We start from the raw sequence: 27095 nt of genomic DNA on the forward strand, positions 1-27095 counted from the left end.
AATGTAGTAGGTATAAACATTTTCTTTTCATCTATATTGATTATTTTTATTTATTTTATTTGAGCCAGAGTTTTACTATGTAGCCCTGGCTGACCTAGAACGCCCTATATAGGCCAGACTGGCCTCAATGTATTAGTCATTCTTCTATTGCTATAGCAAAATACTCAAGGCTGGGTAATGTGCAAAGAGTTTTCTTCAGCTCACTGATTTGGAGGTCCAAGAGCATGGCCCAAGCTTCTGCTCTGCTCTGCTGATGGCTTCATGGTGTTGACAGTGTATTTGAAAGAATGGAAAGATGGGAAGCCAGATAGAGCTCAGGGGTATGGCTCACTCTTTTACAATGGTCTATTCTACTCTTGTGGGAACTAATGCATCCTGAAAATAGCATTGTCTCTTCTGAAAGCAGTGTCCCCAGTGATTTGACCACCTCCATAAGACCCACCTCTTAGACATTCTAGCTGAGATGACTCAGCTGTTAAAGACACTTGCTGTCAAGCCTGACGAACTGTGTTGAATCCTTGGGACCCACATAGTAGGAGAGATCTAACCCTGGAAAGTTGTACTTTGACTTCATGCATACTTTGTGGCCCTTGAGTGTTGTACACACACACAGTAGATAAACTTTAAAAAGTTCTACCATCTCTTAGGTTACCCTTTTCTCCTCTGTTCCCACACTGGGGACCAAACTCCCGGTACATGAAACATAGCAATCGATAATTTCCCTAATAGGCCTATCTAGGGATTGGACTGAGTTCTGAAAAGATTTGGAAAGTGCAGGCCAGGCATTGAGTTCCAGGCCAGTTGGAGCCATAGGGAGACCCTGTCTCAAAAAGACCAAGGGGGTTTGGGGCACAAAACAAAAAAATCCAAAAAGATTTGGAAAGTGTTCCTGTGTAATTTACCAGATAACTAAAGTGCTTTAGAAAAATATTTTTCTTTTTTTTTTTAAAAAAATAGTTCTAGCCAGGTGTGATGGTGCATCCCTTTAATCCCAGCACTCGGGAGGCAGAGGCAGGCAGATCTTTGTGAGTTCGAGGCCAGCCTGGTCTACATAGTGAGTTCCAGGCCAGTTGGGCCTACCAGGAGACCTTGTCTCAAAAAGACCAAAAAAAAAGAAAAAAAATACTTTCATACAGTGTATGAAATTAGTACAAGGTATTTTGACCCTGGTCACCCCCTCTCTCCAGCCCTTCCCAGAAACATCTGTTCTTTTCATACCCATCCAACTTTGTACCCTCCCCCCCGCCCACTTTTTTAATCCATCACATCTAGTTATGTATGTGTGGAGGTCAAAGGACAACCTTTGAGAGTTGTTTCTCCTTCCACCATGTGATACTCCAGGATTGATTGAGGTTGTCAGGGTTGGCAGTGGTCACCTTTACCCACTGAGCCGTCTTCTTTGTCTCTGCAGTTGTATTTTTGCACAACAGTTGGTCATGGATAACTGAGGAGGTGATGCTGAATTCTTTTACGTATGCCCACAACCATTACAGAAATGGACTCTGTATGCCACTTGGAAGGTGCTTTTGCAAAGTCTCTTGGTAGTGAATAATTTGTAAGGAATGGAAACATGTAAATTTTTCTTTACTAATTTGTTGACTTTAAACTACCTGAAAAGAGAAGAAAAAGCTTCCGCCAAATATAATAATAATATTAGCAGTTGCTACACCGCTGCCCAGAGTTTCACATTCATCTCCCTTTACTCCCCTGATTATTCCATTTTACAGAGAATTAACCCTGTTTGAATCTAGCCCACGTGCTGTGTACCAGACAATGCTGTAAGGACAGCCTCAGTGTTAGTCTTCCTCTAAGACCTGTGTTGAGATCCAGTGGGAAAGGGACTTTTTTCTTTTTTTTTTTTTGTTTTTTTTGGTTTGGTTTTTTTTTTTAGTTCTGTGGTCCGGAACTCACAGAGATCCACCTGTTTCTGCCTAATCCTAATGCTAGGATTAAAGCCTTGCGCCACAACGCCCCAAGGGACTTTGTTTTTTCTTGAGACAGAATCTCTCTCTAGCCTAAGTTGACCTCAAACTCATGGTCTTCCTCCCTCAGCCTCTTGAGTGCTAGAATTACAGGTATGCTCCGCTACACCCAGCTGTTCTCTGAATTTTTAAAGAATCAGCAACATTATCTTGAAGATGTTCTTGAATCTGCATTTTGGGTTTTGTTTTTTTTTTTTGGTCTTTTTGAGACAGGGTCTCCCTGTAGCTCCAGCTGTCCTGGAACTTACTATGTAGACCAGGCTGGCCTTGAATTCACAGAGATCCGCCTGCCTCTGCCTCCCGAGTGCTAGGATTAAAGGCATGCGCCACCACACCCGGCCTTGAATCTGCATTTTGATCAGTAAGCACTCATTGCATTATCTGTACTGAACTATCATGAAAGAATAACTTCTAGTTTGAAATAGAATGGAGAACAGTTGCATGTATTTATGTCAATTGAGAATATCTAGTAAATATTTGAATATGTTCAAGATTTCTCTATCATTCTAATTGTATATTAATTGGATTTTCATATACAGTTTTTGTTTTTTTTTTTTTTTTAAACTAGGGTCTCTTCTAGTGTTTATAAAACCTGCTTAGGCGCTTGCCATCAACTGTGATGATTCCTTGACCCACATGGGGGAAGGAGAAAGCAGATTCCACATTGTTCCCTGACCTACGCTTGTGCTGTGGCATACACCCTGCTCCAAGTAAATAAATGTGATAAAATAAAAGATGTTACTTATATTCAGAGATTACACGGAGACGTTCTCATTTTGTGTGGTTTCAGAATTTAGCAGTCATTTCCTTTAGCCACAAAGGTATTTGAGAATAGAGCTCACTTATACTCTAATAATAATAATAATAATAATTATTATTATTATTATTTTTATGTGTATGAGTGTACTGCCTGTATGTATGTGAGTACACCTGTGTCATGCAATGCCCTGGAGGTCAGAAGAGGGCTTTGGATTCCCCTTAGAACTGGAGTCAAGGAGTCAAGGTTGGTTCGTAGCTGCCAAGGGGGTGCTGGGAATCGAACACCCCCCCCCCCGGGCCCCCTAGAACAGTCAGTGTTCTTAACCGCTGAGCCATCTCTCCAGCCCTAGTTGACCATCATTTTAAGTCCTAGATCTTTACTTCACTGTTTGGAAACCAGAAGCATTATGGGAATTCATAGAATCAAGACAAGTGACATTTTACTGAGGAATTATATGGAAGAACAGAAATATAATTCAGTAATTTCTGTCTTGGGAAATCATAGTGTTCTGCATTAGGAACCAAAATTTGTGTTTAGGTGAAAATTGTCAGAAATGTGTAAGCCGGGCTTGGTGGCACATGCCTGTAGTCCCAGCACTGGGAGGCAGAGGCAGGCGGATCTCTATGAGTTCAAGGCCAGCCTGGTCTACATAGTGAGTTCCAGGACAGCTGGGGCTACAGGGAGACCCTGTCTTTAAAAAAAAAAAAAAAGTTAAAAGTGTGAGCACAAATGTCAGGAGAACCAGCAGTTAATATGATATTTGTTTGAGGCAAAAATAAACTTAAAGCTGGAGCTTTCTAGAAGGTTTGAGACAAATACAGAAGGTATGGAAAACTTAAAAGGAGCCTTGTGGGAAACTTTTAGTGTCAGGGAAAGTTTAGATTAGAATATCAAGCATTCTTTCATCTCCCTTATTAAGATTTGGATGATTTGTCTGGAAAAGATGATTTTTTTATAATGTTGCAGCTTTCTCTTAGAAGAAAAATATGAGGCTGAAAGGATAATAGATTTGCCAGATGCCCTGTTGTAGTAACCCATTGAATAACTTATACTTGAAATTCAATGAATCCTGATAACACTAAATATTTACAGTGTAGTAGAACCGTTTCAAAATCTGTCCCAGGTTTGATTGACCTGTTGAGTGTGGGGCCGGACTTTCCTGGAAGAAGCAATGTAGGAATGTTGTATATGTATTTGGATAAAGACTACACTTAGTTTATTTTTACCTACGCCTCCCTGAGGACATGTTTTCTAGTAAGATTGCTCTGTTCTATTATTTCCATTTTTCCCTTACAATTTTAAAAATAAAACAGGTATACTAAACATTATACATAATAGACATGTATGTTATAAAATTATATAATAAAGAGTTGCAAACCTACTGTGTAATCAAGAACTAAATTCTTTTCTTATCTGAGATGGGGTCTTGCTGTTGTAGCTCAGCTATTCTGGAATGTTTTGTATGTCCGTGACTGGCCTCAGATTTATAGTCTTGTTGCTTCAGTCTTCTAAGTCCTGGGACTACAGGCATGAACCACTGTATCAGGTTCATAAATTATTTTCAATAGCTTTTTTTTTTTATTGGTCTTTTTGAGACTGGGTCTTCCTGTAGCCCCACCTGTCCTGGAACTCACTATGTGGACCAGGCTGGCCTTGAACTCACAGAGATGCACCTGTCTCTGCCTCCTGAGTGCTGGGATTAAAGGTGTGCACCATCACACCCTGCTCAATAACTTATTAATAATACTGTTACAGCACTAAGTGTATCTTGCCATTATTGAATTTTCTTGGGCTTTTCTACTTTCTCTCTCTCTCTCTCTCTCTCTCTCTCTCTCTCTCTCTCTCTCCCCCCCCTTTCTCTCTCCTTTCCCTCTTTTAGGCAGCTCTTCTCAGGAATCCTAGCTGAGACTTGTTTTCTTCTAGATTTCTGTTTTAGATTTTTTTTTTTTTCTGGGACTTCTGTTTTTCTTTTTGAGCCATTCAAGCTTATTTGAAGATTTAGACCAGGAGACATATACTTTCTTAAAGACTATTATATTTTGGAAAGCTTGACTATTAGATGATCTGTAATGATTTCCTTTGCAAGCTTCTGGGAAGGGTATAAATAAATAGAAGTTAGACACCATAATTTCAGCTTGGCATGGTGGCGCACACCTTTAATCCCAACACTCAGGAGGCAGAGGCAGGCAAATCTCCCGAGGCCAGCCTGGGCTATATAGTGAGTTCAAGGCCATCTGGGGCTACAGGGAGACCCTGTCTCAAAAAGACCAAAAAAAAAAAAAAAAAAAAAAGCAAAGCAAGAAAATCATTATATTTTAAAAACCTGTGCTTGATAAAGCGATGCCTGCCTATTAACATAACACTTAAGGTTGCTAAATGAATGTGGGTAAATGAGACATAGTATTAAAACAGATTAGAGAAATCATCCTCTAGAGTAACTATGTTTTTACAAAAGATAAATTGAAAGCACATGCCTTAGTCCTAGCACTCAGGAGCTCAGGAGGCAGAGACAGGGAGATCTCTGAGATTGAGGTCAGCCTGGTTTAGTTCCAGGCCATCTGGGGCTTTAGGGAGACCCTGTCCCAGAAGTGCAAAAAAAAAAAAAAAAAAAAAAAAAAAAAAAAAAAAAAAATCGAAGTGTAAAAACCTATTTTAAAGGAAATACATCCTTTTTTTGTGATTTCATTGGTTTTCTGTATCCTGTGGTTCCCAAAGTGTTATCTCCAGATCAGCAACATCAGTACCACCCGGAACTGTGTGTGAAATATCTACGTATCTAAAGTTTGAAAGCTATTGCTATATAGCAACAGCTGACTTGTCTTGGCTGGTAGTGTGGAGTAATGCTGTATAGGCCTGAGCTTTCTATTGCAGATGACAAAATCCAATCCAAAGTAGTTTAAGCAAAACAGTTATAAGCTTCCTTAGTTGGACTGGGAGATTATCAGGGTAGCTTATAGATTCAGTATACCAGTTGTAAAGAATAAGGGCCTTGGGGTTAGAAATGATTCGGATTCGGTACTACTTTGCTTTCCTTATAGAATTGGTTCTTGTGCATTCTTCATATATGATGATTGTAGACCAGATCCAAATTCATACCTTCTGAATTTACCAATCCATAAAGACCTGCATTCTCCCATTCATAAACCTATTCCTTAAGCCATTTTGTTCATGGATGAGGGTGGTTAGCCTCCTATGGGTTACAGGCCTAGCTCTAGCAGGAAAGAGAATGGGGAACTGTGCCACTATAGCAATGGTTTGCTTTCAGATAGGCTTAAGTATCTTCAAAGGAAACAGTGATGTCTCAGAGTTAGTGAATGTAGTTAGTTCATGGGATTTTAGCTATTTTTTGGTTAAAGAATAATTACCCACCTCTTAAAAAGCTTAGGGTGCCTTGATGTGAGAACTGATATTTTAGGTTTATTTATTTTTTAAATTTTATTATTTTTATTTTACGTATATGCATGTATTGCCTGCCTATAGGTAACTGCACTCCTGTCGTGCGATGCCTGTGGAAGACAGAAGAGGCTGTTGGCGCCCCTGGGACTGGAGTTATGGACAGTTGTTAGCTGCCATGTGGGTGGTGGGATTTGAATCCGGGTCTTCTGCAAGAACAACCAGTGTTCTTAACTGCTGAGCCATCTCTCCAGCCCCAGGTTTATTATTTTGAATAAACTTTTCTCACTATAAAAATATACCCTTGGCTGGGAGTGGTGGCGCATGCCTTTAATCCCAGCACTTGGGAGGCAGAGGTAGGCGGATCTCTGTGAGTTCAAGGCCAGCCTGGTCTACATAGTGAGTTCCAGGACAGCTCGGGTTGCAGGGAGACCCTGTCTCAAAAAGACCAAAAAAAAAAATATACCCTTGCCGGGCATGGTGGCACACACCTTTAATCCCAGCACTCGGGAGGCAGAAGCAGGCAGATCTCTGTGAATTCAAGGCCAACCTGGTCTACATAGTTCCAGGCCAGCTGGGGCTACAGGGAGACCCTGTCTCAAAAAGACCAAAAAAAAAAATATACCCTTGCCGGGCATGGTGGCACACACCTTTAATCCCAGCACTCAGGAGGCAGAGACAGGCGGTTCTCTGTGAGGTAAAGGCCATCCTGGTCTACATAGTGAGTTTTAGGACAGCTGGGGCTACAGAGAGACCCTGTCTCAAAAAGACAAAAAAACAAGAAAACTCTTAAATCATCTAGAAAATACAGAGATAGGTTCCAGTGAGGTGGCTTAGCTGGTACAGGGCTTGCCATACAAGCCTGAGGACCTGGGTTTGATCCCTTGAACCCATGTAAAGATGGAAGGATAGAACCGGCTCCTCAAAGTTGTGGTCTGATTTCCATACTTGCACATGCCCACCCACATATATGTCATATGCATATACAGTAGCAATAAAAAGAATACAGAAATATCATGGAAAAGTTATTATAAGTTCTTCTGTGCTTTTGTGACTTTAATAGTTATAATTATATTAATAATAATCTTTTTTCTTTTTTGAGATAGTTTCTCACTTTATAACCCAGGCTGGCTTTGAATTTGTGGTTCTCCTGCCTCAGCCTCCTAGTGCTGGAATTAGAAGTATGTATCACTATATCCAGCTTTTGTTTTGTTTTGATCAGTGTTAATTTATTTATAACTTTGTGTTATGTAGTGAAAATATCTCATTCAATACAGATTCCATTAGAGTTGTAGATGCTAATTTTGAAATAGTTTTTTGTCTGGGTGTGGTGGCGCACGACTTTAATCCCAGCACTTGGGAGGCAGAGGCAGGTGGATCTCAGTGAGTTTCAGGGCAGCTGGGCCTCCTGTCTCAAAAAGACCCCCCCAATTTTTTTTTTCATATAATTTCAAGTTAATAATTTCACATACACCACAATTAGATAATTTTAATTGTAAATTTATTGGATTTAATTTTAAGTTCATTTAATGGGCAAAGATGATACCTTATTTTGATTTTAAAATTACAAGCACTTTAAAATATGGTTTCTTTTTTTCTTTTTTTTTTTGGTCTTTTTGAGACAGGGTCTCCCTGTAGCCTCAGCTGGCCTGGAACTCGCTATGTAGTCCAGGCTAACCTTGAATTCACAGAGATCGCCTGCCTCTGCCTCCCGAGTGCTGGGACTAAAGATGGAAGATGTGTACCATCAAGCCCGGCACTCTTCCTGAGTTTCTAAATTCTTTATCCATTGTCTCTTAGCATCTTACTAGTTCTATTAATGTCTGGACTTCTTAGGAGAGCTCTGTTTATTTTAATGTGTATGAATGTTTTGCCTGCATGCACCTGTGCATACATTGCCCGAAGAGACCAGAAGAGGGCGTCAGATCCCCTGGAACTGGAGTTAAGGACAGTTGTCAGCTGCCATGTGGGTGCTGTGAACTAAACTTGGGTGTTCTGCAAGAGCAATCATTGCTTGTAACCACGGAGTCATCTCTCCAGTCCCAGAGCTCTGTTTTTCTTAAATGTTTTCCTAGCTTATGGTTTGATTATAAACTTACCATTATTTTAAAAAAAATTGTTACATTTTATCTAGTGTGTATGTATGTATTTCTGTGTATATGTGTGTGTGCCGTAGTGTTCATGTGGAAGTTAGAGGACAATTGTCAGAAATCAGTTCTCTCCTTCTACCATGTGGCTATCTGGGAATTATTAACTTAGGTCCTGGGCCTTCGTGGCAAGCACCTTTACCTGCCAAACCATCGAGATGGATCCATCTAAACTTATTTTATATATTTAACTTCCATCTGGCTTATGATAGGTTGTGTGTGTGTGTGTGTAGGCACTTGTGTGTGAAGATCAGAGGATACCTCTGGTGTCAGTCCTTGTCCTTTTCTACCTTGCTTGGAGCAGGGTCTCTGTTGTGTTGTTTGCTGCTGTGTACACAAGGCTAGCTGCTTGTACGCTTTCAGGGACTCTCCTGTCTCTGCCTCCTGTCTTGCTTTATGAGCACTGGGATTACAGATTGGGTTCTGGGAATCTAAACACAGGTTTTCACATTTGTGAGGCAAGCACTTTAGAAGCTGAGTTATCTTCCCAGCCCTGTTTGGCGCCCGCCTTTAATCCCAGCACTTGGGAGGCAGAGGCAGGCAGATCTTTGTGAGTTCGAGGCCAGCCTGGTCTACGTAGTGAGTTCCAGGACAGCTGGGGCTACAGGGAGACCCTGTCTCAAAAAAAAAGTTTTTTTTTTTTTTTTTGGAGTGTGTGTGTGGATATGCGTGCAGGCTTGTACTGTGGTGCACTTGTGCTGGTTAGAGGACAATTTATGGGAATCAGAATCAGTTCCCTCCTCCACCAGTTGGCAAACAGGGATCAATCTTGTGTCATCAGGTTTGGTGACAAGTGCCTTTACCTACTGAGCTCCAAACCCACTGGCCTGTTTTTTTTTTGTTTTTAACAATATTTTATTTAATATTTTAATTTTATGTGTGTGACTGTATTGCCTGCATGTATTAAGTGTATCCATGTTATGACCCTTAGAGGTCAGAAGAGGCATTGGATCCCCTGGAACTGGATGGTTGTTAGCTGCTATATGGGTGCTGGGAATAGAACCCATGTCCTCTAGAGCAGCCAGGGCTCTTAACCACTGAGCCTTTTCTTCAGTCCATTTTCTCGTTTTGTTTTATTTTACTTTTTTGTCTTTGTGAGACATAGTCTCCCTGTAGCCCCAGCTGTCCTGGAACTCACTATGTAGACCCAGGCTGGCCTCGAACTCACAGAGATCTGCCTGCCTCTGCCTCCCAAGTGCTGGGACTAAAAGCATGTACCATCACATCCAGACCTGTTTTCTTATTTTTAAGTTTAAAAATTCTTTGCTTTCAGAGACCCTATAACTTTTGTTGTTTTGTTGGTCATAACTGTTTGTAAAATTTATTTTGAAAAAACAGTCTATTCATATGAGTAATGCTTTGATTTTTGTAAAAACCTATCTTTTAATTTTCAAGTTAATGTATTGGTGAAAAACATCATTTTAAAGCTGATTTTTAGTTATTTCTGTAAGCTCCTGTTTCTTGGTTAATTGTGAAGTTTAAGGACAATGAAGGTGACAAGGAATCTTTAGTTACTTCATTTTAGTAGTGAAACAAATGACATCCTACAAATCTAAATTTCCTAAAAAATACAGTTATATACAGTTAACACAGCCTTCTGTTAATACAGTAAAAGCTTTTGTATTTTTTCTGGAAATAGTATTTACTCATTAAGAAAATAGTGACAAAAATCTGTTTAAGCACTGAGAAAATTCTAGATTCTTCAGACAGCTGGGTGTTTTGAAAAAGGCTTGTGCTTTGGCAGGGGCCCAAGAGAGGAAGTGCCTGCATCTGCTACACTCTAGAAGCCTTCCCCAGATCACTGTCAGGCAGCCAAGAAAACTACTGTGTGGGTTCTGGAAGGATCTGGAAATCTGTAACAAACTTGAGGGTGGAGATTTAGGAGTTTTCCAGAGGTTTTTTTTTTTTTTTTTTTTTTTTTTTTGTGGTGGTCTATTTTTATCAAGATTCAAGTTAGGAAGGTGAGGTTACTTTTCAGTTTTTTTAGAATAGGGAGCTTTCAGTTTGACCTCCATTGAGCCTGTTGGTATATAAATTCACATGGGAACAGCCAGAAGTACAAGGACTAGGGTGGCAAGTCAGAGTAACCACTAGGAACCTGCTACCTGGGCACGCAATACTGTGGTGGTAATTTGCTGTAAAGAAGTAAGAAAGCCCATGTGGTATAGAAGGAGCAGGAAGCTGGCAGGACTCCTAAAGCTAGGTGAAGCCTTTTTGTGGATAGTTAATGCCCTCATTTGTCATGAAAATCCTCACTAGGAAAGGCTGCTACCAAGGACAGTGAGAACGAGAGACTAGACAGAGGTGGTCTGGGGAGATGGCTCAGGTGTTAAAGCTCTTGCTGCACCAGGGTGAGAGCCAGAGTTCAGATCCCTAGAACCCACATAATGCCAAGTGGGCATGATAGCCTGTCTGTAATTCCAGCCTCAGAAGGCAGAGACGCAGATCCCCAGAGCAAGGTGTCTAGCAAGACAAGCCATATTGGTAAGTTGAGAGCTGAGTTTGACTGAAAGAACCTCTCAATGAGTAAGCTGAAAGAGTAAGCAAGAGTGATTCCAGACATCGACTTCCAGCCTCCTGTATGGCACACACAAGTAAACACAAACACACACGTGCCTACACATATACATATATGCCTATGCACATGTGATTCACATACATAAGAAAATGGAAAAATAGAAAAGGACTTTACTACCAGGTTTTTGTTGTTGTTTTTATAAAGCCACAGCTCTATACTAGGGTTAAAAAAAACAAAACAAAACAAAAAACTCAAACCTCAAGACTGTCCTTTAAGATAAATTACTAGTTTAAATACACAGGACTATTTATTCTTTTGGTATTCTCTATAACTTAAAATAATAGCATCATGGTGTCATGGTTGAGGGTCATAGTTCAGTTTGTAAAATACTTACGTAGCATGCCTGAGGCCAGCCTGGGACACATGAGCCCTTGCCTTAAACGAAAAATAGCTTCATTCATAGATAATTTATATACCGCACAATACAAAATTAATCTACTTAGTCATGATTCAGTACATTTTAAAATGTTTTTGTAAACCCCAAATCTAAACTTTGAGTTTTAACATTTGTGTTTATTTGAGACAGGGTCTCCTTGTAGCCCCAGGTAACCTAAAAATCTCTGTGTTGACCAGGCTGGCCTCGAACTCACAGAGATCCACCTGCCTCTGCCTCCCAAGGGCAGGGATTAAAAGCATGTGGCACCATGCCTGGCCTAAATTAGAAATTTTAAGGATTAGAGAGCTCTGAAGTTGTTTTTCTTTTAAAACATTTTCTAACATCTGTAAAACATCATGGTGATATTTAAAGTGTAGTGTGGGAATTTCATGTTTTAGATATAGATCAAAGGGAAAACTCATTTTTCATACTATATAAAAAGCTATAACTTTTCAGTTACTCTAATTGGAATAGTAACTAAGGAAAAACAAACAGGTTGAATCTTTAAGCATAAATTTCTATGTAATAAACATGTATATTTTCTTTATATGAAATATCTTAAGTATATAAAACATCAGAAATTAAATGTTAATAAGTCACTTTAGAAAAATTGGTGTCAATTCTATGGGTAACTTGCAGACTCTGTTTTGCTCATGGAAATTGTAGGTCTCTCTCTCTCTCTCTCTCTCTCTCTCTCTCTCTCTCACTCAGAAATGGCTGTATTTTTCTTTTAGGTGTGTGAACCTGTAAAATTAAGTCTTCAAGATGATCTGGTGTATTTTAATAATAGGAATTCTACTTCCTCAGTCTTCGGCCCATCCAGGCTTTTTTACTTCAATTGGTAAGCTTTAACTATTTCCATTTGTATTGTTGTACATTTTAAAACTTAGATGATTTCTTATTTTTATTTAGCAAAAACAAAGTATATTCCTGAAACTGAAACATTGGTTTACCCCTTGCCTGTCTAAACCGGATTTTTAAAAAAAGTTTTTAGTTTTATTTTGTGTATGAATGTATTGCCTGCATGTGTGTAAGTGTACCAGTGTTGTGTAATGCCCATGGAGGTCAGAAGAGGGCATTGGATTCCCTTGGAGCTAGGGTTATAGATGGTTGTTAGATGCTATGTGGATTCTGAGAATTGAACCCAGGTCCTTTGGAGTAGCAGCCAGTGTTCTTAACTGCTGAGCCATACCTCCAGCTCCCTACCTTGATTTTCTTTACAAATTTTTCCTGATTGTTAAAATGTATTCTGCTGAGAAACTTAAGAAAATTTAGAAAAATGTATTAGAGAAAGTTATTGCTATAAGTCTTGTTTAGCAAACAATTTAATGTATATACCTATTCTTTTTTTTAAAGATTGACCATATTTTTAAAAATATTTTATTTATTTATTTTATTTTATGTGTATGTGTGTATTGCCTGCATGTAGGTAAGCGCACCCATGTCGTGCAATGCCCGTGGAAGACAGAAGAGGCTGTCAGAGCCCCTGGAACTGGAGTTATGGACAAACACTGGTTGTTCTTGCAGAAGACCTGGGTTCGAATTCCAGCACCCACATGGCAGCTAACAACTGTCCATAACAGGGATTTGAACCCTGGTCTTCTGCAAGAACAGTCAGTGTTCTTAACTGCTGAGCCATTTTTCCAGCCACTTGAGTATTTTTTTAATATTTTATTTATTATGTGCATGAGTGTTATGCTTGCATGTGTGTAAGTGCACTCGTGTTGTGCAGTGCCCAAGGAGGTCAGAAAAAGGCATCAGATCCCCTGGAACTGGAGTTACGGAAGATTGTTAGCCATCATGTGGGTACTGGGAATCAAGTCCAGGTCCTCTGCAAGAGCGGTTAGTGCTCTTAGCCGCTGAGCCATCTCTCCAGCCCACCTAGTTTTTTAGTGCATAGATATACAAATATTCTGCACATTGCTTTCTAATCTGCTTTTTCCATTGCATATATTTTTCCACATCATAATTCTTTTCCTATTTTTAAAAATAATTTATTAAGAATTTCATACACGTATATAAGGTTTTTTGATCAAATCCATGCCCACTCCCTCCCCTCCAACTCCTGCCATATCTCCCCATCACTTTTTTCTGATACCTTCATGTACTTTTTCTTCTTTGATTTATTTATTTATTTTTATGGGGCTTTTGGCTACTCTAACATTCCCCCGTCTGAAGAGGTAATCCCAAAATCTTTTAAGGATTAGATACAAGGTCCCAAATACTTTAGACATTTTTGGCCTTTGGAACAGAGTATGTTGCTAAGAGGACTAAGGACATTGTGACTTTTAGCCAAGAAACTGGCTACTTTTCTTTGGGGGTCTTTTTATCCTAACTGCCTAGCCAATTCCTACATCCTATTCTTATCACACCATCCTCTGAAGGGGTTACCCAAATTGCCAATAGGGAATCGGGACGCAGACTGCTCTGGCTTCTTCCATCCTGAACAGGGATGCAGGGTCAGGCAATTGGGGTACCCCTTCAGTGGGTCTATCTAAAAGACTTCCCAAATTGCATAACTCTTATCTCTAAAGGGTGAGGTGATTGAAATTCCCCTTCAGGGGATCTATCTAAAAGACTCCCAAATTGCATAACTCTTATATCTAAGGGGAAAAGATAGTCCTTGAATCGTGACTAGGAGATGTGAAGAAGTAAAGGCATCAGTAATTAGCATTACAAGTTCTAGCCAGAGACCTAGAAAAACGTCAGCCAACAGGGAAATTTTCAAGTGTTCATATGAGTCTGTTGGAATTTCTTGACAGGGGCTTCCAAAAACATCCCTCTATTGGGTTCCTCCTCATTTTTCTTTTGTCTTCACATCATAGTTTTAAAAAAATTTTTAAGATTATAAAAATAATGTATGGGGGGGCTGGAGAGATGGCTCAAGGATTAAGAGCACTGACTGTTTTTACAGAAGACCTGAGTTCGAATCCCAGCACCTACATGGCAGCTAACAACTGTCCATAACTCTAGTTCCTGGGGATTTGACACCCTCTTCTGACCTCTGGGCATTGCACGACATGGGTGCACTTACGTACATGCAGGCAATATATGCATACACAAAGTTTAAGAAATAATGTATGGATTAAAGTGATAAAAAACTAAAAGAACAGTACATAGACTGTAAGACCTTTCATACTTACTTGTCCTCAGAATAGACCCTGTGGTTTGAGATGTGTCCTTCTGTGATTTCCTGTATACGTATACTTCAGTGCCTTAAGTGAGATATTTTCCTTCCTTTCTATGTCCATTTTGACCCTTTTAGAATTGTAGAATTAAAACATAAGTATAAATATTTGTAACACTTAATTTCAGGTTATGAAATGATGAGTCCTCTTACCCCTTAAAAAATAAGTAAATGGGACTAGAGATGGCTCAGCAGTTAAGAGTACTGGCTGCTCTTGCAGAGGACCCTGGATTTGGTTCCCAGCACCCACATGGCAACTAACAACCAACTGTCCATGACTCCAGTTCCAGGGCAATTCAACACCCTCTTCTGACCTCTGTGGGCATTGCACAGCATGGGTGCACTTAACACACATATAGGAAATACACTCATACACATACAATAAAAATAAAACGTAAAACGATTTTTTTTGGTAATTTTTTTAGTGTGTTTTTTGTTTATTGAATGAAAATTGAACTCTAATTTAGTCTTGAAGAGATGAGAGTTAAGGGTAGAGGTAGTACAGAGGAAGCAGTACTTGGAAAATAGTATTGTTTGGTAATTGAAGTTTGTTCACGGAAACACAGTTTGTCAACATAGTCCAAGTTTTCAAAATTAGCTACAAACTATAACTGGAACACATAGATTAGACTTTTGTTTGGATTTATTTTGATTTGTCCAGTGAAAGGATGGAAAAGTGATCCTTTACAACGTATCTATTCCATTTCAGTTAGATCCTCCTGTAGGATAAAACATTCCTAATTAATTCTAAAATGTTTATGTTGGTGAGTATTGAATTACCTTCCTCTTCCCGTGTAGGTCAAATGACTGATTTGATCCATACTGAGAAAGATCTGGTGACGTCACTAAAAGATTATATCAAGGCAGAAGAGGACAAGTTAGAAGAAATTAAAAAGTAAGTGTATTTTACTTATAACTGACTTCACTTGGATATTTTCTTTTTTTTTAATATTTTATTATTTTTATGTTTATGTATATATTGTGTGCATGTAGGTAAGTGCACCCATGTCATGCAGTGCCTGTGGAGGACAGAAGAGACTATCAGATCCTCTGGAACTGGAGTTATGGACAGTTGTTAACTGCCATGTGGGTGCTGGGATTCGAACCCAAGTCTTCTGCAAGAACATTGTTCTTAACTGCTGAGCCATCTCTCCAACCCTGGATATTTTCTTTTTTGAGCAGAAGTATTGATAGAAATAAAAGCCAGTTAAAATGTCTAAAGCAGTAAGCATAGAAATAGAAGACAAGGGTTAAGCCTGGGTCAGTGTTCATGTATATGTCAGCATGCACATGTTTGTACAGGTATAAGTGCTTGAGTGTATAAATGTGTGTTGAGGGCAGTGTTTGTCATGATGTGCTTTCCTGTATTGCTCTCCGTCTTATTTATTGAGACAGATCTCTTTTTTTTTTTCGTTCTTTTTGAGACAGGGTCTCCCTGTAGCCTCTGGAACTTGCTATTGAGACCAGGCTGGCCTTGAACTCACAGAGGTCCACCTGACTCTGCCTCCCAAGTGCCAGGATCAAAGGCATGTGCCACCATGCCCAGTGAGACAGGATCTCTTACTGAACCTCCCAAACTAGCTGGTCAGTGGGCGCTAGGGGTCTTCCTCTGTCTGTCTTCCCAGTGCTAAGATTACAGGCATGCACCACCACTCCTGGAGTCTTTTTTTTTTTTTTTTTTTAATTTTTAAAAATTTTATTATTTTTATTTTATGTGTATGAGTGTATTGCCTGCGTGTATGTGAGTGCACCCATGTTGTACAATCCCACGGAGGTCAGAAGAGAGCTTTGGATTCCCCTGGAACTGGAGTTAAAGATGGTTCATAGCCACCATGTGGGTGCTGGGAATTGAACCTGTGTCCTCTGCAAGAGTAGTCAGTGCTCTTAACTGCTGAGCCACCTCTCTAGCCTGCCTGGATTCTTATGTAGGTGCTGTGGATCTGAACTCAAGACCTAATTCTTGTGTGATGGGCATTTTACCATCTGTGCCATCTCCCCAGCCCCTAGGTAGCTTTTTCATCACTGTGGCAAAACAGCTTGGGGAAAAAATAGATTTTGGCTCACAGTTTCAGAAGTTACTGTTTCAGAAGTTTCAGTTTCAGTACATTAAAACAGAGCATCTCAAATAATGGCTGTTAGAGTACAGAGAGATCCACAGCCCTTGTGCTGTCAGGCTTCTTTTTCTGTAGCCTGTGGTATGGGGCTGCCCACATTCAGGGTCAGCCCTCGCCCCTTAGTTAATTGACTCAAGTTTATAGTTAATCCTGGTTTGAGGATTTGTGTTCTGTTTCATGAATGCCTTAGTATTGAAGTTTGTGTTTTAAAGTGCAGTTCTAGACAGAGTGTAAAGACTTTGTATAAATTAGCCCATATGTGATTCTAGCACTTGGGGGGTAGAAGCAGAAGGATTTCAAATTGAAGGACAACCTGCACTAGAGTAGTCTCAAAAAGCAAAACAAGCCAGAAATGAAAATTCTTAAAGTTTTTATTTTTATTTTATGTATCTGAGTGTTTTACCTGTATGTATGTAAGTGTACCCATGCATGTGGTGCCTGCAGAGGCCAGAAAAGGATGTCTGAATCTCTGGAACTGGAGTTAAGATGGTTGTTAGCTGCCATATGGGTGTTGGGAACTGGGTCTTCTGCAAGAGCATCCAGTGCTCTTAACTGCTGAGTCATCTTTCCACCCCCTCTGGTCTTTTTGAGACAGCATCTCCTGGTAGTCCCAGCTGGCCTGGAACTCGATGTGTTTAAACCAGGCTGATCTCGATCTCTCTGAGATCTGTCTGCCTCTGCCTCCTGGGATTAAAGTTCCAGGCCAGCTACGGCTACAGAGAGACCCTGTCAAAAAGACCTTTTTTATGTCTTCTATCTGTAGATGGGCAGAGAAGTTGGACCGTCTAACCAGCACAGCAACAAAAGACCCAGAAGGGTTTGTTGGACATCCTGTAAATGCATTCAAATTAATGAAACGTCTGAATACTGAATGGAGTGAGTTGGAGAACCTGGTCCTTAAGGATATGTCAGATGGTAAGTTTGGGAAGACAGGAACCAAAAACCTTTCAGTTCTCGGTTTATCACATGTTTATATTGTAATTGAAAACTTGAGTGTTTGGTTTGACTAGAGTTAATTTTGTTGAGATCTTGAGTTATTTTGTTTTTTTGTTTTTGTTTTTTTTGTCTTTTTTGAGATAGGTTCTCCTGTAGCCCCAGCTGTCCTGGAACTCACTATGTAGACCAGACCGGCCTTCAAACCAGGCTGGCCTTCAACTCACAGAGATCTGCTTGCCTCTGCCTCCCAAGTGCTGGGAGTAAAGGGTACACCACCATGCCCAGCTGAGTTACTTGTTTTTTTAAAAAATAGTAATGGCTGGGGCTGGAGAGATGGCTCAGCGGTTAAGGACACTGGTTGTTCTTGCAGAAGACCTAGGTTCAAATCCCAGCACCCACATGGCAGCTAACAACTGTCCATAACTCCAGTCCAAGGGGATCTGATAGCCTCTTCTGACCTCTGCGGATGTTGCACAACACGGGTACTCTTACCTACATGCAGGCAATACATGAATACACATAAAATATTTAATAAAAAATAATGGCTGATCCTGGTGACCGCACTGGTGATTTTATTTTCAGATTTACAGAAGTGACTAGATTATTTGGCACATTATCATTTTTGAGGGTAAAAATAATTTTTTTTTTGAGATGACGTTTTACTGTGTCACTAAGACTGACTTTCAACTTGCTATAAAGCCCTTCTTCTTCACATCCGGAGTGCTGGGATTATTGTGCTTCCACGATGCTGGGAGTGCTGGGATTAAAGGTGTGTGCCACTAAAATGATTATTATTTTAGGATTACCTTCAGAACTTAAATTTTTATGGGTAAGCATTTTCACCATTTTCTAAAACATTGAAAGTAGTAGTACCAAAAGTGTTAGCTGTATTCCACTTAATAGTTTTAGGATTATTTTACTTAATAAATTAAAAAAAAAAACAAAACTGAAGCTTGCTGGGCATGGTGGCGCACTCCTTTAATATCTGCACTGGGTGGCTGAGGCAGGCAGATAACTTGTGAGATCAAGGCCAGCCTAATCCACCTAGTGAGTTCCAGGCCATTTTGGCTGCAGGGAAACCCTGTCTCAAAAAACCAACCAACCAAACAAAAAACCTGACACTACAGCCATCAATATTGAAAAGTTTTTATAAGTGAAACACTTCAGTTCTAGTTGGAGTATCTCACATAGTTCCATTGTCATGGAGCACTGAGTCTGGAGTTTAAGAAGGCAAAGGGATTGTGCCTTATTCTTAGTAGAAGCTCAGGTATTTGTTGAATGAGCGAATGGTGTCAAAGAAAAAGGTGAGAACTGAACAATCTATGTAGAGAAAATACTTTCTAGAGTGCTCACTAGTGTTAGTGAGCAGATAGTCTCCCTTTATCCATGAGTTTGCATTCTGCAGTTACAATTACCTACAGCTTCAAAATATCAAGTGGAAAATTAAAAAAATAAACAGGAAGTTTTATTAGTATTTTTTAAAAAATATTTTATTATTTTATGTGTATGAGTGTATTGCCTGCATGTATGTGAATGCACCTGTGTCGTGCAATTCTGCGGCGTCAGAAGAGGGCTTTGGATTCCCCTGGAACTGGAGTAAAGGATGGTTCATAGCTGCCATGTGGGTGCTGGAATCGAACCTGGGTCCTGTGCCCTTAACCACTGAGCCATCTGTTCAGTCCCATGTTTTAAATTTTCTACCTTTCTGACTACTGAGACAAATTTTTTGCTGCCCTGTCTAGGGTGGGAGCCTGCAGCATATCCATGCCCTCAGTCCCTTAGTGGCCCTCTCTGTTATCTGGTACACTGCATGGTGTTCAAGTAACAGTGCAAGGGCAGTGATGCTGGCAATTTGGATGTGCCAGAGAGAGGCTATGAAGTGTTTTCTGTAAGTGAAAAGGTAAAAGTTTTTGACTCAGGAAGAGATTGTTCAGAACTTTAGTAAGAATGAGTCTTGTATTCATGCAATTGTGATTAAGGGAAAAGAAATTCTTTAGAGTTTTCTGTTGCACCTCAAATTAAAAAGTAGTTTTGCTCAAGCAGCATGGTACTGCCACAAATATAGACACATAGGTCTAAGACTCAAACATGAGTACACATAATTTCAGCTACCTGATACTTGACAAAGGTGCCAAGAACACACAATGGAGGAAAGACAGCATCTTCAGCAAATGGTGCTGGCAAAACTGGATCTCCACCTGTAGAAGAGTGAAACTAGACCCTTACCTTTCACCTTGCACAAAAGTCAGTTCTAAATGGATCAGAGACCTCCCTGTGAAACTGAAAACTCTGAAACTCCTAGAAGAAAACATTGATAGTAACTTAGGAGATACAGGTGTAGGAATGGATTTTTTAAATCGGACATTAGTTGCTTAGGAATTAAGGTCAATAATCAACAAGTGGGACCTCATTAAACTAAAAAGCTTCTGTACAGCAAAAGTAACAAGAAAGTGAAGAGAAAACCCATAGAGTGGAAGAAAATCCTTACCAGTGATACATCTGACAGAAGCTTAACATCCAGAATATACAAAGAACTCAAAAAAACAAGAAAACAAGTGACCCAATTAAAAGATGGGCTAAAGATCTAAAGAGAGTTCTCAGAATAAGAAATAAAGACGGCTAAGAAACATCTTAAAAATGTTCAACATCATTAGTAATTAGGAAAATGCAAATCAAAACCACTTTAAGATTTCATCTTATCCAGTCAGACTGGATAAGATCGAGAGTACAAATGAGATCAGTGTTGGTGAGGATGTGGAGAAAGGGGAATGCTCATTCACTTCTGGTGGGATTGCAAACTCATGCAACCCCTATGGAAAGCAGTGTGGAGAACTCGTAAAAAACTAAAAATTAACCTATCATATGACCCTGTTATACCACTCCTTGGCATATACCCAAAGGACTTATCCTGTTGCAGAGATATTTGTTCAACTATGTTTGTTGCTGCTCTTTTCACAATAGCTAAGAGATGGAAGCAACCTAAGTGCCCCTCAACTGACAAGTGGTTAACGAAAATGTGGTACATTTACATAACAAAGTTCTCAGCAGTAAAGAAAGATGAAATAATGAGATTTGCAGGTAAATGGTTAGAACTAGAAACTTATACTAAGTGAAGTAACAGACTCAGAAAAACAAACGATGTATGTTCTCCCTGATTTGTGGATCCTTATATGTGAGTACATATCCTGATGTAACTGCAGGAACCAGGAAAATGGAAGAAAACCAAGGGGGTAAAGGGAAAGAAGGAACCCAAGAGAGAACAGTAGGAGACAAGGAAAAATGTGTAAAATGGGGTAGTTAAATGGGAGGGGAGCAGGAAGACTATGGAACTATGGGGATAAAGTGGAAGAAGTTCAACAGAGGTGGGACCATAGTATACAGGAATTATTAAGGGAGAAATGGGGAAAATGGGGACACTAAATGGGGAGGGTGGATAAGACGGGGAGAGAGAAAAGAGATAAATAATGCTAGCCTCATAAAAAAAACCAGAGGGAATTGTCTTAGTCCAAAAGCCTACTGAAAAATTATACATCCAATATCTACATGAATCCATGTGTATAGCTGAAGACTACATAACAAGAAACAGTGCCTGACGGGAGAAACCTTCCTTTGAGTTGTTCGCCAGGGTAATCCAGGAGACTCCCAAAATTACACAGGTTATTGCCACAGCCCTTGATTGCCTCCCAGAAGTTGAAGTTAAGACCCTATTGCTGAAGACAGAACATTACTTCGGGTACAGGATTTGGAGCAACTTAGGTGGTACTGACCCGGAAGCCACCTCCCTTGAAGGATACCTCTCATAGATTTGGAGAGCACTATGCAAGCTGATAAGGGAGAACATCAATTGATGGTCCAATCTCAGCTTAAGGCCTAAAAACCGCATCAATGACTGGCACAGCAAACAACATTGGCGCAGTAGTGACACTTTTATCTTGGGGATAATCAACGGCTGCCTAATTGGCCTTAAAGCCCACGCAATGGGAGGAAACTCAGGTGTGGTACTGAAAATTTAGCCAAATACAGCTGGAGAGGTCATCTTAGAGAAAACCCCAAGGCTGTCATATCCCTAGACAATTGTAATTCGTTACTGTGTGCAAAATAAGGATTCTTAAATTTACAGACAAGTATCCCAGTCACCACCCATCAAAGAAGCCTAATCATTTAACTTCTCCAGGTCTCATTTCCTCTATATCACAGGGTTTTTTCTATACATGGTCTCCCTGTAGCCCCAGTTGGCCTGGCACTCACTGTGTAGACCAGGCTGGCCTTGAACTCACAGAGATTCGCCTGCCTCTGCCTCCCCAGTGCTGGGATTAAAGGCGTGCACCACCACACCCAGCAGAAGCTTCTTTTTCAACAAAGATATTACAGAGTTACACACCTGGTTAGACAAATTGTCTGTGAATTACCCACACCTAAGTGGCATATCTCTGATGCAACCTCCGTACCTAAGGCTCATGGAACATAGAACAGGATGAAGAGAACACTAGTGCATCTTTCAATTCTCATCAATGAAGCTCCCTCATTCAACAGAGGCCCAGGAACCCAAAAGGTTACAAATGCCTAAAACATAGAGAATAAGAGTCTACAAAGTGTGGGTCCTTGAACAGGACTCCTGTATTAAAATCCACCCACCCAGGGCTTAGGGACCATTGCAGAAGAGGGGTAGAAAGATGGCAGGTGCCAGGGAGGAGGTGCATGACCATACAGAAATAGTCCTACAGGTGCCTGGGACTCTTCTCATACGAACCCACAGCAATGGTGTCAGCATGCACAAGACCCATGCAAACTCAAGCAGACAGAAACCCAGCACAGAACTGGAAATGGACAGCGGACAGCAAGCCCCAATCTTAGTTGAAGAATTTTTGGCAGGTGATTACTGCTGGGTGAGGAAGAGCTGATCTTCTTAAAGGGAGGGACCCTAGATAGGCTGACTAGACCTGAGTGGATGAAGTTGCATTGAGGGACATCTGGGGACACTAACTTGACATGATAGGCCTCAACACAAATGATATAATGTATGAATTCCAGTGGAGGAGGGATATGGGGGGGGCACTGGAGAAGGTGATATAAAGATGATTAAGAGGTTCTGTATGAAATACACAAAAATTAATAAAAAATTTAAAAACACTATGCTCAAAGTGCATGATAAGTAGGTTAGAGAAGACATTTAAATTTGTGCATGTATGTGTATTTATAAGAAAAACTGTGGTATATATAAGGTTTGCTACTATCCATACTTTATTTTGACCACTGAGTCTGGAATGTATTCATGTGGATAAGGGAGGAACATTATTACCTATAGGACAAGGAACCTTGCCTTGAAACATAATGGCAAGTACTTGTGAATACTTTTTTACCACAGGAGGGAAAGACATGGTTGTATATAATGCCCAGAGAATATTTGTAAGGAAATAAACTTTTTGTCTTTCCTGTACACAGACACACCCCACATACACTCTGTTCTACAGTATTGACCTGTTCTTTTATAATGCAAATCTTGAGACTTTGGCAAACACACATTTTTTTTTTCCTCTTTATTTGGGAGGACTAAAGCAATTTGTTTTTATTTTGATGTATAAAAAGCATTACAGTCTTCTGTAAAACACAAAATTCCATTTGGAAATTGTGACTAAGAATTGGTCTTAAACTAAAAAATAATTTTTGACATGAACTTTAGTCTTCTTCCTTTATTTACAGTATGGCATTTGTAGTATTAAAAATTTAAACCACTTTTTGGCTTTTGTTTGTGTGTGTGAGCACATTGCACATGCCATTGCAGCATGTGTGTTGGTTTTGGTTTATTTGTTTTTTGGGGCTGGAGAGATGGCTCAGTGGTTAAGGGTACTGGCTGCTCTTGTAGATGATCCAGGTTCAGTTCCCAGCACCCATATGGTGGTTAACTCAGTTCCAGGGGATCCTATACTCTCTTCTAAAGTCCTCGGGAATTGCAGGACACAGGTGCACTTACATCCATATAGGCAATACACTCATGCACATAAATAAAAATATACGATTTTTTTTTATCTTATGTGTATGAATGTCAGTGTATCACATGCATGCCTGGTGCCCACAGAGGCCAGAAGAGTAGGTATTGGATTCTCTGGGACTGGAGTTACAGATAGTTGTTAGCCACCATGTTAAGTACTGGGAACCAAAGCCAGGTGCTCTGCAAGAGCAGTTAACCACTGAGCCATCTCTCCAGCCCTAGTTTTTGGTTTCTTAAGGAATATTTATAATCCCTTCTCTTTAATGATTATATAATAGTCAAGTGGTTGATTTGTTAGCTTGATTTTGCTGTTTTATATAAATCCTGTGTGTGTGTGTGTGTGTGTGTGTGTGTGTGTGTGTAGTGGGGCAGGGGATCCTGGGGATGGAACTCTGGGCCTTATGTATCCTAGGCAGGTGCTCTAACTGAGCTGAATAACCAGTCTTATTTTTTGTTTGTTTTTGAGGCAGGGTGTCAGTTAGCCTGGAACAACATATATAGACCAGGCTGGCCTTCAACTCAAAGATAACTCTTCTACATACCTCTGCCTCCCAGGTGCTAGGATTTAAAAGCATGTGTAGTTTTGGCTGTGTTTTGTTTTTGGTAGGTAGTCCAGGCTGACTTGGAAGAACTTGCTATCTTCTGTATTTGCAGGAGTGCTTGGATTACAGGCATGCACCACCATTCCTGCCCTCTGTTAGATTTTATATGTAGTACATCTTGATCGATGAACATTGTATTTTATTTTAAAAAAATTTTAAATTGAGTTTCTGTATTCTCATATATAACAATTCTCAATCAAACTCAGACCCCCTCCCCCATACCCCCATCAGACCCCGTGCACTCCCACACACAGAGAACATTGTTTTTTTTTTTTTTTTTCCGGCCTTTTTAAGACAGGGTCTCCCTGTATCCCTGTAGCCTCAGCTGGCGTGGAACTCACTACGTAGACCAGGCTGGCCTCAAACTCAAAGAGATCCGCTTGTCTCTGTCTCCTGAGTGCTGGGACTAAAGGTGTGCACCACCACGCCCAGCCAGAACATTGTATTTTATGATTAAGCATATCTTAAATATATTTCAGTAAAGATGCTTGGCTGTTGATCTAATATGATTAGTCATTTTTTTTTCCCCTTGAAGTCCACCAAAATTTATATGTAATACATGAAAGAAGGAAACAAAACTTTAGAAGCACAATTTGTATTTACCATCTGGAAAATCAAAGTATACTTTGTAACCTTGGTATTTTCAAATGCATAAATATGTCCATTTCATAAATTTAGTACAGACACTTTTTTTCTTATTATCTTATGTAAAAATTCAATTGTCTAGTAATATAGATGTAATTTATGCATGACCCGCTTGCTTAATACTAGTATAGAATCAGGAAAATTGAGATCAATGGTATGTCAATTCATTTGGTATATTTTAGTTTTGGTGAACATGTGAACTGTTTATGGTATGGTATAAAAATAAGATAAACTTTGAAAAATCTGTATCCTCTGAATTAGAAGTCAATGAATTTCTACATCCCAACCCTCCTTTTTTTTCTTCTTTAAATTTCAAGGCTTTATCTCTAACCTCACCATTCAGAGACAGTACTTTCCTAATGATGAAGATCAGGTTGGGGCAGCAAAAGCTCTGTTGCGTCTCCAGGACACTTATAATCTGGATACAGATACCATCTCAAAGGGTAATCTTCCCGGTAAGATCATTTGTCCAGTTTATGAAATGCCTTTCCACATTACTGCTCTATTCAGACAGCTAGGAAAATGTAACGAAAAAAGTTTTCTTTTTTAAAAAATTATTTTATGTGTATGAGTGTATTGCCTGCGTGTATGTGAGTGCACCATGTTGTGCAATGCTGCGGAGGTCAGAAGATGGCTTCCGATTCCCCTGGAACTGGAGTTAAGGACAGTTCGTAGCTGCCATGTAGGTGCTCGGAATTGAACCCGGCCCCTCTGCAAGAGCAGTCAGTGCTCTTAACTGCTGAGCCATTTCTCTAGCCCCATCTTGTGAAAGCTTTTACTGATAAGGATTAATTTAAGTAATTTCAATGTGTAAGGAGAAGAAACAATTTTTTTCAGACATTCATTTTAGAATATTTAAATTGGAATTGAACTGAATGTTTCCTATGGAAAACTGTAAGGGAATTAGTTTTTATATTCAGTAATTAAAAGCCAAGCCGTTTTAAATATGGACAGATGTTAGTGTTCCACGATATGAAACAACCTACTATCTGATCTCTTATGGGGAAAAAAAAAATTCTGTCACTTTTCTATGAGTTTGTGGCTTACCAACTCCTTTCACTACCACCTGGAGAAATAAAATGTGTTGCCTCTGTGGTCATACTAAAATTCCTTTTCTCAGTAAAACAAAACAGAACAATCAGTGGAATTAGTAGTTTATGAACAGGTTTTCTTGTCCATCTCCCTTCATTTGGAATGAAGTTGTGGAGGTAAAACTACATATGGTGTTATGTTAAGTAAGATTTGTGATAAACTGGAATACCTGCAAGAGTGTATTTTGTTTCTATTAATGCTATATTATAAGGGGCTGAAGATACTGCTCAACAGTTAAGAGCATTGGCTGCTCTTGCCAAGGACCTGAGTTTGAACCCCAGCACCCACATAGGTGCTGATAACCATCTATAACTCCAGTTCCAGGGGAATCCGATGCCCTCTTCTGGCCTCCTCAGGCACCATATATATGACATGGGAACACTTACATACATGCAAGAATAACACTCATACACATAAAATAAAAGTAAATTAAAAAAATTTCTACATTATAATTGGTAAGATTATAACATTAAACAAACTAGCTTCTGGTTTTCAGCTCCACATTTAAAGACATTAATTACATAATATGTTCAGCTATTATGTTTAGTACTAAGGATACATAATGAACAAGGTAATACCTTTGCCATTTAAGACACTTAACATTCTTTTTGGTTGTGAGCCTGAGCCTTTAACAGCTGCACCAGCTTTCCAGCCTGATACATTAAGATAAGTATAATGAATGGATGGGAGAAATTTAGGATATAGTGGAAGCACACAGAAGGAAACCTAATTCTGGACTTCATAGAGTTAAAAAGGAAGATTTCCTGAATGATGTATTGAAATAATTGAGAGGCAGAGAACAAAGCATTAGCCAGGAGAATGGGGAGAAGGGAGACAGGAGTAGGCGAGGAAGAAGTGTTTCAGGCAGAAGAAACATATGGAAGCTGGAAAGGAGGGAGTCTGTCTAATTCAGATAACTAACAGGCACACTGTTTGGCTTCACATAGAGTTCATATGGTAAGTACATGAATTAGAGATAGGATCTAGGTTTGTGAGAATAATGAGATGTGAGTCTAGAGAGGTAAGCAAACACCATCTCTTAGAGGCGTTTTTCATAGTTTCTTGCCTATTTACTCTTGTGCCTCAGTTTCTTTTTTCTTTTTTCTTTATTTTTCTTAAGTATTTTATTTAGGGGGCTTGAGAGATGGCTCAGCAGTTAAGAGCACAGGCTGCTTTTGCAGAGGAGCCAGGTTCAATTTCTAGTACCCACATGGCGGCTAAGGACCATCCTTAACTCCAGTTCTAGGGGAATCTGATACCCTCTTCTGACCTCTCACCACTGTATGACATACAA

The 27095-nt window shown here is 39.7% G+C and overlaps 1 protein-coding gene across 4 annotated transcripts in view; it reads left to right on the top strand.

Annotated features, from left to right (window-relative positions):
- The window catches only part of P4ha1 (prolyl 4-hydroxylase subunit alpha 1), a 68243-nt gene that overhangs the window by 3061 nt on the left and 38087 nt on the right, over positions 1-27095 (top strand). For 3 of the 4 annotated variants that reach the window (XM_008836616.3, XM_008836617.3, XM_008836615.3), the window contains exons 2-5: positions 11971-12077; positions 15222-15318; positions 17301-17452; positions 25027-25164. In XM_008836616.3, coding sequence (XP_008834838.1) covers positions 12002-12077; positions 15222-15318; positions 17301-17452; positions 25027-25164 — 463 coding nt within the window. In that variant the 5' untranslated portion in view covers positions 11971-12001. The remainder of the gene's footprint in view (positions 1-11970; positions 12078-15221; positions 15319-17300; positions 17453-25026; positions 25165-27095) is intronic. The other variant, XM_017799035.2, reaches the window with a different exon arrangement.

Source organism: Nannospalax galili, unplaced genomic scaffold (assembly GCF_000622305.1).
Source record: "Nannospalax galili isolate Female #2095 unplaced genomic scaffold, S.galili_v1.0 scaffold1437, whole genome shotgun sequence".
Taxonomy (NCBI): Eukaryota; Metazoa; Chordata; class Mammalia; order Rodentia; family Spalacidae; genus Nannospalax; species Nannospalax galili.